Raw genomic sequence first — 12732 nt, 5'->3', positions numbered from 1 at the left:
AATTTACTCTTTGAGCTGTTTAAGACCAAACCAAATTATTCCTTCAGCACATTTTAAACAATCCCTTAAAGACCTCTTTTTCTTGGCTATGTTTCCAATCTTGGCTTATCACTATAATATTTCATGCTCTATGCTTCTGAAAAAATTCAATATTCAAGAACAAAGTAATCCAGAGCTTTACTTCATTTCAGTCTTTTTATGTCCTAGGGCTGTCCCAACTCAATGACCCAGTTTTTATTGTGTCGCATCTCCCTGTCTGTTGCTGACTGCCACCAGCTTGCCTAATCCTTTTCCTGTCCCTTATCAGTTTTCCCTTAATTCAAAAATCTTTTTTTTTTAATTCTTTGCACTTCTTCTTGCACAGCTTTTAGGTTTTTCTTCCTCCTTAGGAGATTCAGTGTTCCTGTGGTAGCCACACTGAGACACCAAGATGAATGGTTAACTAAGGTCCATAAGTCTGTCCTTCTCAAAATTTTCATTGTATTATCTTTAGAAGTGTGAGTGGTAAATGGCAGAAAATGGATAACTTGGCATTATGCATCAAGAGTCCTTAAAAATGTTCATGTCCTGTGAACCAGCCATTTCACTTCTGAGGGTCTAGCTTATTAATTAAAAGGAATCATCTAAGATATGGGAAAAAAAACGGTCTACATGAGATGCTCATTCAATGTTTGTATAAAAGCAAAAGAAGAGAACAGTGCAAATATCCAATAGGAGAGAAGTTAAAAACAATTAGCATCTATCTCCTTGATGGGAATATTGTGCAATCATTTAAGATGATGGTTATTTGACCAGGTAGAAAGATGGATATTTATGTTTTCAGAAAACCAGGGTACAAAATTATAAGTGTCAGTGATCACAACTATGTTTTTAAAAAGCATTTACAAGTGGAAAACAGCAATGAAGCATGACATTTGCTGATAGTTCTTATTTTAGGGTTGTGGATTTACAGATGACTTTTCTTTACTCTCAAAATCTTGATTAAATTTATTTTCAAAGTTTTTAAAAGCTATAATTTTAACTGATGCAAATTATTAACCATTTAGGTTATGCCAAGTAAAATGTATAAAAGACTATTTCAAATAGAGTTCTATTTAAGTTAATCACAATCTAACGACTGGCAAAGGGGCAATAACACAGTAAGTGTGTTATTAACATTGTGCGTAATCCCAAAAAAATTAGGAAAAAATTTTCAATACCTATTTTAAAACATAAAATGATTTTTTTTTAAACTTTGTTCTCTCCAAAGTTACTTCATCAAGTCAACATCTGGTCCAACCTTTCAATCTATTTCCACACTGTCTTCAGAGAGATTTTTCTGAAGCCTAAATCTGTTTGTGATATTCCCCTGTTGATAAATCACTCAGGGATTGAGAACATTAAAATCTTTAGCTTAGTTTACTAGCTACTCCCAAGCTTCTCTACCTTATTCTGTGTCCTTTCTTCTCATGTACCCTCCCCACCAGCTTTACCAAAGTATGTATAATACCTGAAACAGTACTCAGAGTTACTATTATTTCGGTTTCTTAATACTGAAATGAACAGTTAATACACATTCTTCAAATCTCAAGTGTTACTTTGTTTGGAAAGACTTTACAGATTCTTCATCTTCTGTAACCCCCTTCTCTGTAATCCCACAGTGCCCATTATATTGTACGATCATTGATTTGCTTGTCTGCTTTTCCCACCAGACAGTGTACTTGTTAATAGTGCACAGGCGAGCGTGTGTGTGTTTAACCACACTCCTCACACCCCTCGCCATGTCCCCTGCCTGTGCTCTGACAGTGAGATGAATAGTGGGTGCTCAGTAATGCTGATGAAGGGCCAACATGCTAATAATCCTGGACACTAGATGCCAGGAACAAACTGGGGAGACGTGCTGGAAGTGAAAGACTGTTATCCTATCAGGTACCTATCAGGTAGAAATTGTTCAGTGCATCTCACCCTGATGAAGTTGGACTTCCCTACTTTGTCTTAAGGGTGTCCTGCAAATATTGTACCTCCCACATCATACACCTGAGAACTGGGAGCAGTCTTAGTTGTCTGTGAACCTCCACTATTCCCTTGTACATACTAGACATTCAAGCATCCATTGATTAAAATCCAATTTTCAAAATACATTCCGATTTACAGAAATTTGCGTCCACTTTGTCCGTGATAAGCCAAAGCCTCTGGAATAAAAAAATATGTGAAAGACAAAATATTTGTGAAGGTCAAAATCCTAACTAGAAATTTTCAGAACTGTGTTGTGGACCCCTAGAAAGATAGATGTAACAGGAATTAAGAATGGACAAACTTATTCAAATAAAACACAAACAAGGACTGCAGGAACTCCAAATGTGCTGACATGTAAACATCTTCTACCTCAATTTTCATATGCTTACATAGGGAACAGGGTATACTCCGACAGAAAATACTGGTTCGGCCCAACACAAAATCATGGTTTTGTTGTCCAGATGGAATGTTCTCAATTGATTTTCTTACTTTCTTTTTTCCCACCCTTATTATATTTGCATTTTAAGCAATATAGATAGTACAACCAAAACAATTTTTTTGTAGAAAATTTTAATCAAATTCATTTTTCCAAAATTTTTATAGCCTTTAAAATTTGACTATGACTCTAATATTTTACCTATTAATCCTTTAATATAAATTAAAGTATGAATGTATCAGAGGCTCTGATATTTAAGATAAAACTCTGGAAACTTATATAAAACAGTCTTGCTTAATCATCCCCTTAATTTATCTGCTATATAGACTTAATGTTCTTATTTTATATTTTCTTTAACACCTATCCCCGGGGTGCCTCAGTGGCTCAGTTGGTTAAGTGTCCGACTCTTGGTTTCGGCTCAGGTCATGATCTCACAGTTCACGAGTTCGAGCCCGGCACTGGGCTCTGCACTGGCAGTGTGGAGCTTGCTTGGGATTCTCTTCATGAGCTTGCTCTCTCTCTCTCTCAAAATAAACTTAAAACAATTAAAAAAAAAATCACTTATCCCCATCTGGAAACAAATGCAAACAAATGTAAGTTTTAAAAAAATAACCAAACAATTCTATTTTGGATTTCAAAGTATTGGAATATACATAGTAACTTCTCTGGTACAAGGGAGAAGTTAAACAGCCTGTGCATTGGGGGAGAAATCTTTGACTGAACTTTATATATATTAATAGGAAGCAGAAATAATTAAATTAGCATGATTAGTTTGGGCAGGTGTAATTACGAGTGAAAACATTTTCAAAAATTGAGCAATGTAAGAATGAATAAGGCAAAACAGGGAGATACTAGGATGAGCCTGAATTACAGAAAAGGAAAATTTGAAAGAACACTTTTTAATGTAGCTACAACTGTTCTCAGTAAAATGCATCACTTATAAAAGGCACATTTCCCTATAGCTAAGAAGAAAATATTATAACCCTTAAGACAATTCAATCATCACTAAAAATAATGTTGAGATACACCCATGCAGCTTTGTTCTTAACAACTCCTTTAAAAAGGTTTGCTTACTATTAGCAAGGAAACATGCTCATTTAAGATCATGAGTGCAATCTCTTTTGCCCATCTCAGCTCTCACTGTGTATTAACAGGGACGCTGCTTTTCAAATCAAGCCTCATGTAAATCTAATGGTTATGCATTCTTCAGTGAACAGTGATTTAATAGCTGAGATCACAAGGGTTAATAAATGTGCCTAGTGCAGTGCCTACTACATAAAAGGCTCCCTTATCTATCTATCTATCTATCTATCTTTATCTATCTATCTATCTATCTATCTATCTATTTCCTTCCCTTGCAACTCTGTAATAAAAATAATAAACCCATAGCCCAAAAGAGCTATACAAGACAGGAATGATTTGTTGTAGATACTTTAACATAAATATTTCATAATTTATTATAAAGACATTTTTGTACACAACCACTATAAATACTTAACATGGTTTTATAACAGTTGCAATTTTATGATTTCCTAAATACCATGATAACCCACCTGTTTTTAACCTCTATATAAAAGCTAAGTGTAGGGTTAGAATTTAACCCAGGATACATCAAAATCTGGTGTCTTGGTTTATAAATATAGTTAATACATCAGGATATTGACAAGAATTGCCATGTGCTTCAGATGTACTGCCAAGACATGAGGAGCCAACAAGCTTCAAAGAAATATACACGTTTCTAGTTTTAGGTGCTAACAAGAAATATTACTGTAAAGCTGGTAAACTGTGACTACCAACGCAGATTTCTATACACCTGAAAAAGTCAACAACAAAAATATTAAGATATTTGTCCACCAGGTGGACAATATCTAGGCTGTAGGGTTGACTTACTGCTTTCGTGTACTGTACAATCAGTCTTATCATTGCCCCCAGCTTTGGAATTTCAGAGCTAGACAATATACAGTTCAAAACACTTGCTTTGTCCTTTCTCTCATGCTAGATCTCTGATATGTTCCTCTTACAGTCTTGCTAAAGGATCTTTCAGCTTTTCACTCAACAGCACTGGGTCAAATCTCTTCTATACAGGATCTCATTCTTCTCGTGCCTCCTCTGTATGCAGAGAGCCGGTCAAAGTCTTGGAGGTGGAAACGAGTTGCCAACTGATTTACCATTTTCCTCAGGGTAACAAAGGCTGAAACAACTTGGAAAGTAAGGAACAAAGTGAAGATGATGTGTATTGCTTTTTCCAATGGCAGATTCGTTAGGCCTTCATTAAAGAGCAAGAATAGAATTAAAGGCAGTTGCAACAGAAGACTCAAAAGCCAAAAGCCAGCCAATTCAGGAACCTGCAACGACACACAATAAGAGTAAATCAGATCAGTAAAGTACAGTCTTTCATTTATATAGATCAGCAGTACTGGGTACCTACATTATGAGCTCTGTAATTCAAAAGGAGTAGAAAATGGTCAGTGTCCTCAAAGGCTTACAGTCTAGATTAAAAGTGAAAACTAACTTATGTGGCAATGCTAGAATGATATACATTAATAAATAATTCAATGCATCACATAGAGGCATGAACTAAATACTGTAAGAAATAAGACAACAGTGATTAGGTGAAAGAAAGAGTCCAAGGATGTACGCTGTTGAAGTTGGGTAGAAGGAAGAAGAGGCGAGAAGGTAAGTAAGCAAAGAAAAGCATGACCAGGAATCAACATGTCAGGGGGGAATGGATGCTTGGGTTAGAAAATAACAAGTGAGACCGGTAGGTGCCTAATTCTGAAGAGCTGAGAAAACCACAGAAATCTTTAAGCATTATCCCTAAGCTGTGGTAACTGTAAATGCTTAGGCAACACAATGATTCAGAAAAACATGTCTGGCCTAGGATTCCTGAGTTTATAATCTCTCCCATTTTCTTATTCAGGATCCAAACATGTTTAATTGACCATGTATTTTCAAGGCAGGTGGAGAAGAGGGAAAACTGTCAATTCTTAAGTGCTTACTATCTTCGGGTATTTTATATAAATTATTTCATTTAATCCCAAAAAACCTTGAAGTAAATATTTCCCCCATTTTATATACAAAGAAAGCCAGGCTCTGGAGATTGAACAGACTACAGGGACAGAATTAGTAAAGTTGGAGGCAGGCCTTTGCTCTTTCTACCACAGCTCCCTGCCTTTTCCTCATTATGAAACCCGTATTGTCTTTATGTGTAGCACTGAGAGAAAGGAAAGAAGAGCCTACCTTTTCCTGTAGGTTCCCCATGTAGCCCAGATACAACCTGATAGCTTCAATTAAGGTTATTATGATGATAACAGTGACCACAATGAATTTGTAGTAATCAGGCAAGACTGAATACTAAAAAACAACAAAAAGAACACAAAAATAAACATGTTTGTAAAATCTCACATAGAGTAAAACTGACCTGAGATAGAAAATAAATTTTAAAAACTTTAATTTTATTGACAATGTAACAATGCCAGGAATGGGCAGAAGTGACCTCAGCAGAAGCATTAAAGCACAGACTTACCTTCATCTGAAGCATCATAATGCTGCTTACCCACCAAAGTGGGAAAAAGTAAGTGTTAAAATAAAGTGACATCTGCAATGCCAAACTGGAAACCATTTCATTATCTACAAAAGAAACAGACAGAAAAAAAAACCAAACTCCTAATTCTGGTCAATGCCCTATAGGTCCTTTAGTTTCTTAAAATTAGTATCTATAGTGTTGGTTCAACAAAACTCCAAATTTTAAGCCAATTTATAATCACTGACAGCAAAAGGAAATATCTATCATAGTACTATTTAATTCATATACTGGCTTCATGGGGGGATGTTTCTTTCTTATTTTTTTTAAGTTTGTTTATTTTGAGGGGGTGGGCAGGGAGGGGCAGAGAGAGAATCCCAGGTAGGCTCTTCACTGTCAGCACAGAGCCCTGTGGCTCTGTGACTTGTGGCTCGAGCTCAAGAACCGTGAGATCATGACTTGAGCAGAAGTCAGAGAGGCTCAACTGATGAGCCACCCAGGCACCCCTCGTAGAGGTATGTTTCGTATTTTTCAATTACTTCATCAATTTGCCATTACAGTCTGCTGATTTTTTGCACACTAATGGTGTAGATTAAATGTGGAATATCAATTTGAATCCTATTGAACAGGTAACAATAATGATCATAACCTCCTTTGCAGAGTTCTATGTAAAAAGCCTATAAAATTAACACATAAAATACATAAAAACTTACCTTTCACACACCTCTCTTCAGCATACTCTAATCCCATCCATTCACTAATACCCAATTTAATGCCACTTTGTCCGTAAGTCCTTTCTTGATCCTATTCCCCCACCCTGGTAGAAATCTCTTCCCCTCTAGGTATTTACTTCTAACCTGTGCGTAAGAAAGTGTTAACAAAGAACATCCCCCTGCTCTAGACAGTCTAGGGCGCTGAGAGATCAGGAGCTTTGGAGTCCAAGTAAACCCATAACTCCTCAAACACCCCTGGAATCCTCAATGCCACACTTGGGATAAATTATTTAACCTCTTTGAGTCTCAATTTCTTCATATGTAAAATGGTAACATTAAAAGTACCTCACAGGTTGCTTGCAAGGATTAGAGATAGTATTAATTACTTTACCCTACCACCATGCCTGGTACTTAGCAGGCACTCAGTAACATTAGTCCCCTTTCCTTCTCTTTTACTTAATACACAGACTCATTGTAAGCACAAATCCCTAATTTGAGATACTCATAGAACCTAAAATCTTGCCATACACATGGTGCATACCAAATATGTACAAGCAGGAAGAATGGAAACATACTGTCATAAATACATCAATGTAGATATTTGTGATTCATGAGCTTCGTTTATCTAAGGGTGATTGCCTAATACCTTTTGCTTCTATGTAAGAGAGAAAGGTCCTAAATTAAGAATTTGATTTTTTAAATTAAGCCCTACAAATACATTCTAAATTTGACTAAATTCTAACAGTTTAGGCACAGATAATGCATTTTGAAATCAATTGCCCTAAATGTAACAATTTATAAAGGCCCTAAAATAAATTTCTTAAAAACTTTTTTTCTCTCCACAGCTGAGTATATCTGCCATTCAATAATTTTAAAATATAAGAAATAATCCTGGTCTCTCAGAGTAAGGTTTCCTATAGCTCCAAGAATTTGCCTGATTATTAATCTACTTTTTTTTTTTTTACTCCGTTATTATGACCTACTTTTGCTTGTACCTATTTTTTTTTTTTGCTTGTACCTATTTAATTTGTTTTTTTGCTTGTACCTATTTTTTACATTATCAGTGATAACAGAATGAATTCTTAAAATTTGTTAAACCTGAAGGCAACTCACCAGCCTAGGATTCTTTTTTTCATAACAGTACAACTCTAGGTCAGTGGACATGGTAATGGTATATATACACTTGTAATTACAGTGCAAATAATCAAACCTACTTCGGATCCACAAGGAAGAAAATGTGGGAAGGAAATGATAAATTAAGCTGAAAATTTTAATACCTTTGGAGCAGAAATTAGTCAAATTTTGCTAAGGAGTTTTTATGTTAGAAATTGTGTACATGAGCATCTTAAGAGTTACGCTATAGCTATACGGCATTTCAAACTTATAATCATGCAACTGAAAATCAAGTTAATATGTAAATGAACCTTGAAAGCACAAGACATGAATTTACTAAATTTTGCAAAAGTACCAGTTGAGTTCTGTAAACGGAATTTAAATTAAAACATTATATAAATCAGGGGTAGGCAAACTACCAGCCAGCTGCCTGTTTTTTGTATAGCAAGTGAGCTAAAAATGGTTTTTCACATTTTTAAATGGTTGGGGGAAAAAATCAAAGAATAATATTTTGTGACACTGAATCATATGAAATTCAAATTTTAGTGTCCATAAATAAAGTTTTATTGGAACACTGCCACATCTATGCATTTACCATTATCTATGGCTGCCACAGAGACCTATGGCCTGCAAGTCTAAAATATTTGTTACCAGCCTTTTAGAGAAAATGTCCGCTGACCTCTGATACCTTCCATCACCAGACTTTAGTGCCTGTTTAGTGCTTCGCTTTAGAATCAGAGACTTGACCTAATTTTTCACATTATACTTTTCTCTGTACATCCTAAATCTTAAAGAGGCCTAAATTCAGGGTGAAAACAATGCAACTATGGGAACGTACTTTTCTCTGCGCTCTTTTAAAAGTCCCTACACCAAGCAGGAGGAAAAGGTTTCTATTTCCCCAGCAGAGTTCAGTGATAAAAACCACATGGATTTGGATGACAGTATGTTGTCTATCATCATGATTTAAGGAGGGAAACTGTTCTGGAGGAAACAGAGTTACCACTTGCCGTCAAGTTGAATGCTGTATCGTGGTATTTTGTTACCGATTTAGGGAAAGAGTTGTACATGGTGAGGGGAATGTGGAGATGGCAGGGAAGGGGGCGAGCTTTGTTGAAAGCGATTCTACTGTGGCAGCTACCATTCTGGAGTGGATAGCGGTTTAACAGGACTCATTAAAAAAAAAAAAAAAATCTTTCCATCTCTTCCGCCAGAAAACGGACTTGCGGTGGAACGTGGTCGTTTTGCGAGTAAAGGAGAAGAGAAGATATTTTAACCAAGGTGGGGAGTGGGAAGGGGAGACTGCCTGGGCTGTTTTCAGTCCAGCTTGGCCACAAACGCCAGAGCGGAAGTCGCAGAGGAAAAACACCGTCGGCCTTCGCGGAGGATGCGGGACCGGACGTGTGCTGCGAAGGCAGTGTTTATATTTTTAGTTTCTGAGGAAGGCCGGTGCCACCTCAGCGGCTAGGCTTACAGTTCGCTGGCCAGGACCGTTAGGGATACGGGACTGGAAGTGTCCCAGTCCCAGCCCCAGCCCCAACCCCAACCTAGCGGTGGGCCCCTCCTCCGGCTCTCTTCCCGCACTGCGGAAAAGCAGCTGAAGGCGAGGCCGCCATTTTAGGTCCGGGCAAACTCTGGCCGCTCCTTAAACCCACGCCAGGTCCTCCGCAGGCCATACCCGCTGCGCCGGGCCTCGGCCACTCACCAGGACCGTCGCTGTACTCCGGCCCGGTCCGGTTGGAGTCGCTGAACACGGTCCGGCTGAAGTTTCCCAGCCGCTGGCGGACCGGATCCGGCAGCTCCATGGCCGGGCCTCCGTACGGCTTACAGCTAGGTCTGCGGACGCTGCCTCCTTCTACCGTTCCCACGGCAACCGGGCAGCGCGAGATGCTGGGGCCCAGGCGCGCGCGGCCGCACTGCGGGGCAGAAGCGCAGGTCGTGAGCACGAACGCCTGGAAAGGAGAGGTGTGCTGAGAGTTGTGTCCTGGCGAGCGCCGCAACCTCGTGTGCTAAACGGCAGATTCCTTAGTCCTGTTATAAGCCCCATCATTCTTAAAAACAAATAGAAACAATAATAAATGAGCCGAGGTTGGTTTGTGATATAAGGAGCCGTCACACCTAGTCAGTGGGATGCAAGCTTTCTGGAAGGAAATATAGAACGAATGTAGAACTTACAGAATGTTCATGACCCGGTGGCTTCTTTCTTAGGACTATACATTTGAAAAGTTTTATTATTAATATATAGTGTGTATGCGTATACATACAATATTTTTAATAAAATATTCTTAGTATATAATACACATTCCTAGAACTGTGGATAGATGTATACGCACACACGCACATTTGATGGAATACATTGCTGCATCTTAAAAAACATGCTTGCAACGAATATTTGTATGGATTAGCTTTTAAGTAAAAATAAAAACTAAGTAGAAGTGAACCCAATTTGGGCAAAATGTGTGTGTGTGAGAGAGAGAGAATATATGAGGAGCAGAGGTGGAGGAGGTGGCACAAACACTGTGGCTTCAAAACCAAAAAAAGACTAGTAGGAAATAATCCAAAATGTTAATTATTTCTGGGTAGTGGGGTGTAGGTGATTAAAATTTTTAAAAATATTTCTGTGTCTTCCAGGTTTTTCTCAAATAAGATGTATTATTTTTAAAAAAAGATTTAAGTGTAAGATACAGAAAGGATGCAAACCGAATATACACGTATAACCAGCTCCCAGATCCAGGAACAGAACCTTACTAGCACCTCTGGAAGCTTCCCCTTCCTATTTCCTTACAATCACTAATCCTCCACTTCTTTTTTTTTTTTTTTTTTTTTTTTATTTTTTTATTTTTGGGACAGAGAGAGACAGAGCATGAACGGGGGAGGGGCAGAGAGAGAGGGAGACACAGAATCGGAAACAGGCTCCAGGCTCTGAGCCATCAGCCCAGAGCCCGACGCGGGGCTCGAACTCACGGACCGCGAGATCGTGACCTGGCTGAAGTCGGACGCTTAACCGACTGCGCCACCCAGGCGCCCCTAATCCTCCACTTCTAACAGACCCTTCCTGACTTTTAATAGTATAGAATAGTTTTGCCTATTTGCATGCTTTATGTAAAACTAATCATGTGGTAAGTGCTTCTTAAAAGTAAAATCTGCCTCTTTGCCCTCAAAATAATTTTTAAGAAATTCTTTCATGTTGTTGACTGTAGGTTTTTTTTCCTTGCTGTGGGTGACATGCCACGATAAGTTTATCCATTCTACTGTTGAGGAGCCTCTGTGTATTTTCTAGGTGGGAGCTGCTCTAAGTAATCCCACTTTTGGTAAAAATGTGCCTCTGGGTGACCATATGCATGTGTTTGTGTTGAGCTCATTCCTAGGAGTGGAATTGCTGGCTTATGAAGTATGACCCAGCTTTTATGGATAGTGCCAACAGTTTTCCCAAGTGGTTGTACCAATTTCTACTGCTTCCAGCAATTTCTACTGCTTCCTGTTGCTCCAAATCTGTCGCCATCGCTTGTTATTTTTCCATCGTTTTCTCCTAGTCGTTCTGAGTGGTGTATGCTGAACAGTATTACTTTTACAATCAAAAGGAAAATCACACATATTTATATAAATGTCAAGGTATATTTAGGAAGGTAGGGGAGGAAATAGCTACATGGCTAGACTTTCAAAATAATTCAACAAATGTTCATTGCATTCTTGCTATTCTTGGGACATTGTACTAAGCTAATTAGGGATATAGACCCTCCCCATCAAGAAGCTCAGCAAAAACAAAACAAAACAAACAAACAAACAAACAAAAAAAACACCCAAACAAAACCAAATAGAAACAAAAACCAAACACACCAAAATTCAGCCCGTTAGGAAGGTGAGATGTGGAGGGGTGCCTGAGTGGCTGCATCGGTTAAGCGTATGACTTTGGCTCAGGTCATGATCTCACGGTTTGTGAGTTTGAGCCCCACGTCAGGCTCTGGGCTGACAGCTCAGACAGAGCCTGGAGCCCACTTCAGATTCTGTGTCTCCCTCTGTCTGCCCCTCCGCTCTTTGCACTCTGTCTCTCGCACTGTCTCAAAAATAAACATTAAGAAAAAAAGGTGAGATGTGGAAACAAATAAGTACGATATATTTTAACAAAGGAACAAAGATGAGGAAGCAATTAACTCTGGGGATGTTAGGGAAAAGCTGACTAACTTTTGCTTCTCTTCAAGATAGATGGAGCTTATGCCTCATCATCTCCAAAAAGGTTCCAGGACCTCCCTGAAGCTGACTTAAGTGGCTCCTCTGTGTTACTTTGGTCGCGGTGTTAGTCATGCTGTACTAGAATTTGTCTATCTGTGTCTGTTTCTCTTGCTAGTTCATAGGCTGAGGTCAGGGGTGATCATTCACCTTTATATCCTGAACACTAGCACAGTGCCTGACCTCAAGTGGGAGCTAGATAACTACTGAATGAAAAAAGGGAATAAGATCTAAAAACCACTACCATATCTTTCCATTTCTAGTCCAAGGACTTAGCCAGTCCTTATATAGGGTTCACTCTACAGAATGAAGAATTAGTAGATTAAAACACAGTAAAGTTATAGCATCCCTTTAAAATTAAAATTTAGCAACAAAGAATACATTTTCATTTATTAACCCGGCCAAGAGTTTTATAAAGGACAAGTGAAGTAGGAAGCCTAATGCTATGCTGATTGAATTATAATTTGAACAGTCTCATTTTCTAATAAAAATGTTCAATGGGGATGTCTTCAAAGACAAAATATTAATGTCAGCCTCCAAATATCACTTAATATGGTAAGAAAAATTCCTTTCACGAGGTTTCAATTTCTATGTAATTCATAGCCTGATTCTTTCTTACAAGCTTTTAGCAATATGTACAAATTGTCTTAAAAATATTTCTGCCTTTAACACAATAAAATTTTAAGACTCTATTTTGGAGATATAATCATAAAAACTATAAATAGAGT

General features: G+C 38.1%; 1 protein-coding gene across 1 annotated transcript; it reads right to left on the bottom strand.

Moving 5' to 3' along the window:
• Positions 1–3863: 3863 nt before the first annotated feature.
• Positions 3864–9751, bottom strand: LOC125917938 (transmembrane protein 17). Its single transcript, XM_049624011.1, has 4 exons — positions 9483–9751; positions 5958–6061; positions 5672–5785; positions 3864–4776 (listed from the first exon to the last, which is right to left on the bottom strand). Exons 1-4 carry the CDS (start codon positions 9580–9582, stop codon positions 4498–4500), a joined length of 597 nt encoding a protein of 198 aa, XP_049479968.1. The 5' UTR covers positions 9583–9751; the 3' UTR covers positions 3864–4497.
• Between the last annotated feature and the right edge of the window lie 2981 nt (positions 9752–12732).

This window comes from Panthera uncia, unplaced genomic scaffold, assembly GCF_023721935.1.
Source record: "Panthera uncia isolate 11264 unplaced genomic scaffold, Puncia_PCG_1.0 HiC_scaffold_319, whole genome shotgun sequence".
NCBI classification, from domain to species: Eukaryota; Metazoa; Chordata; class Mammalia; order Carnivora; family Felidae; genus Panthera; species Panthera uncia.
The sequence above is the reverse complement of the archived record's forward strand: the minus strand, read 5'-3'. Positions and strand labels throughout refer to the sequence as shown.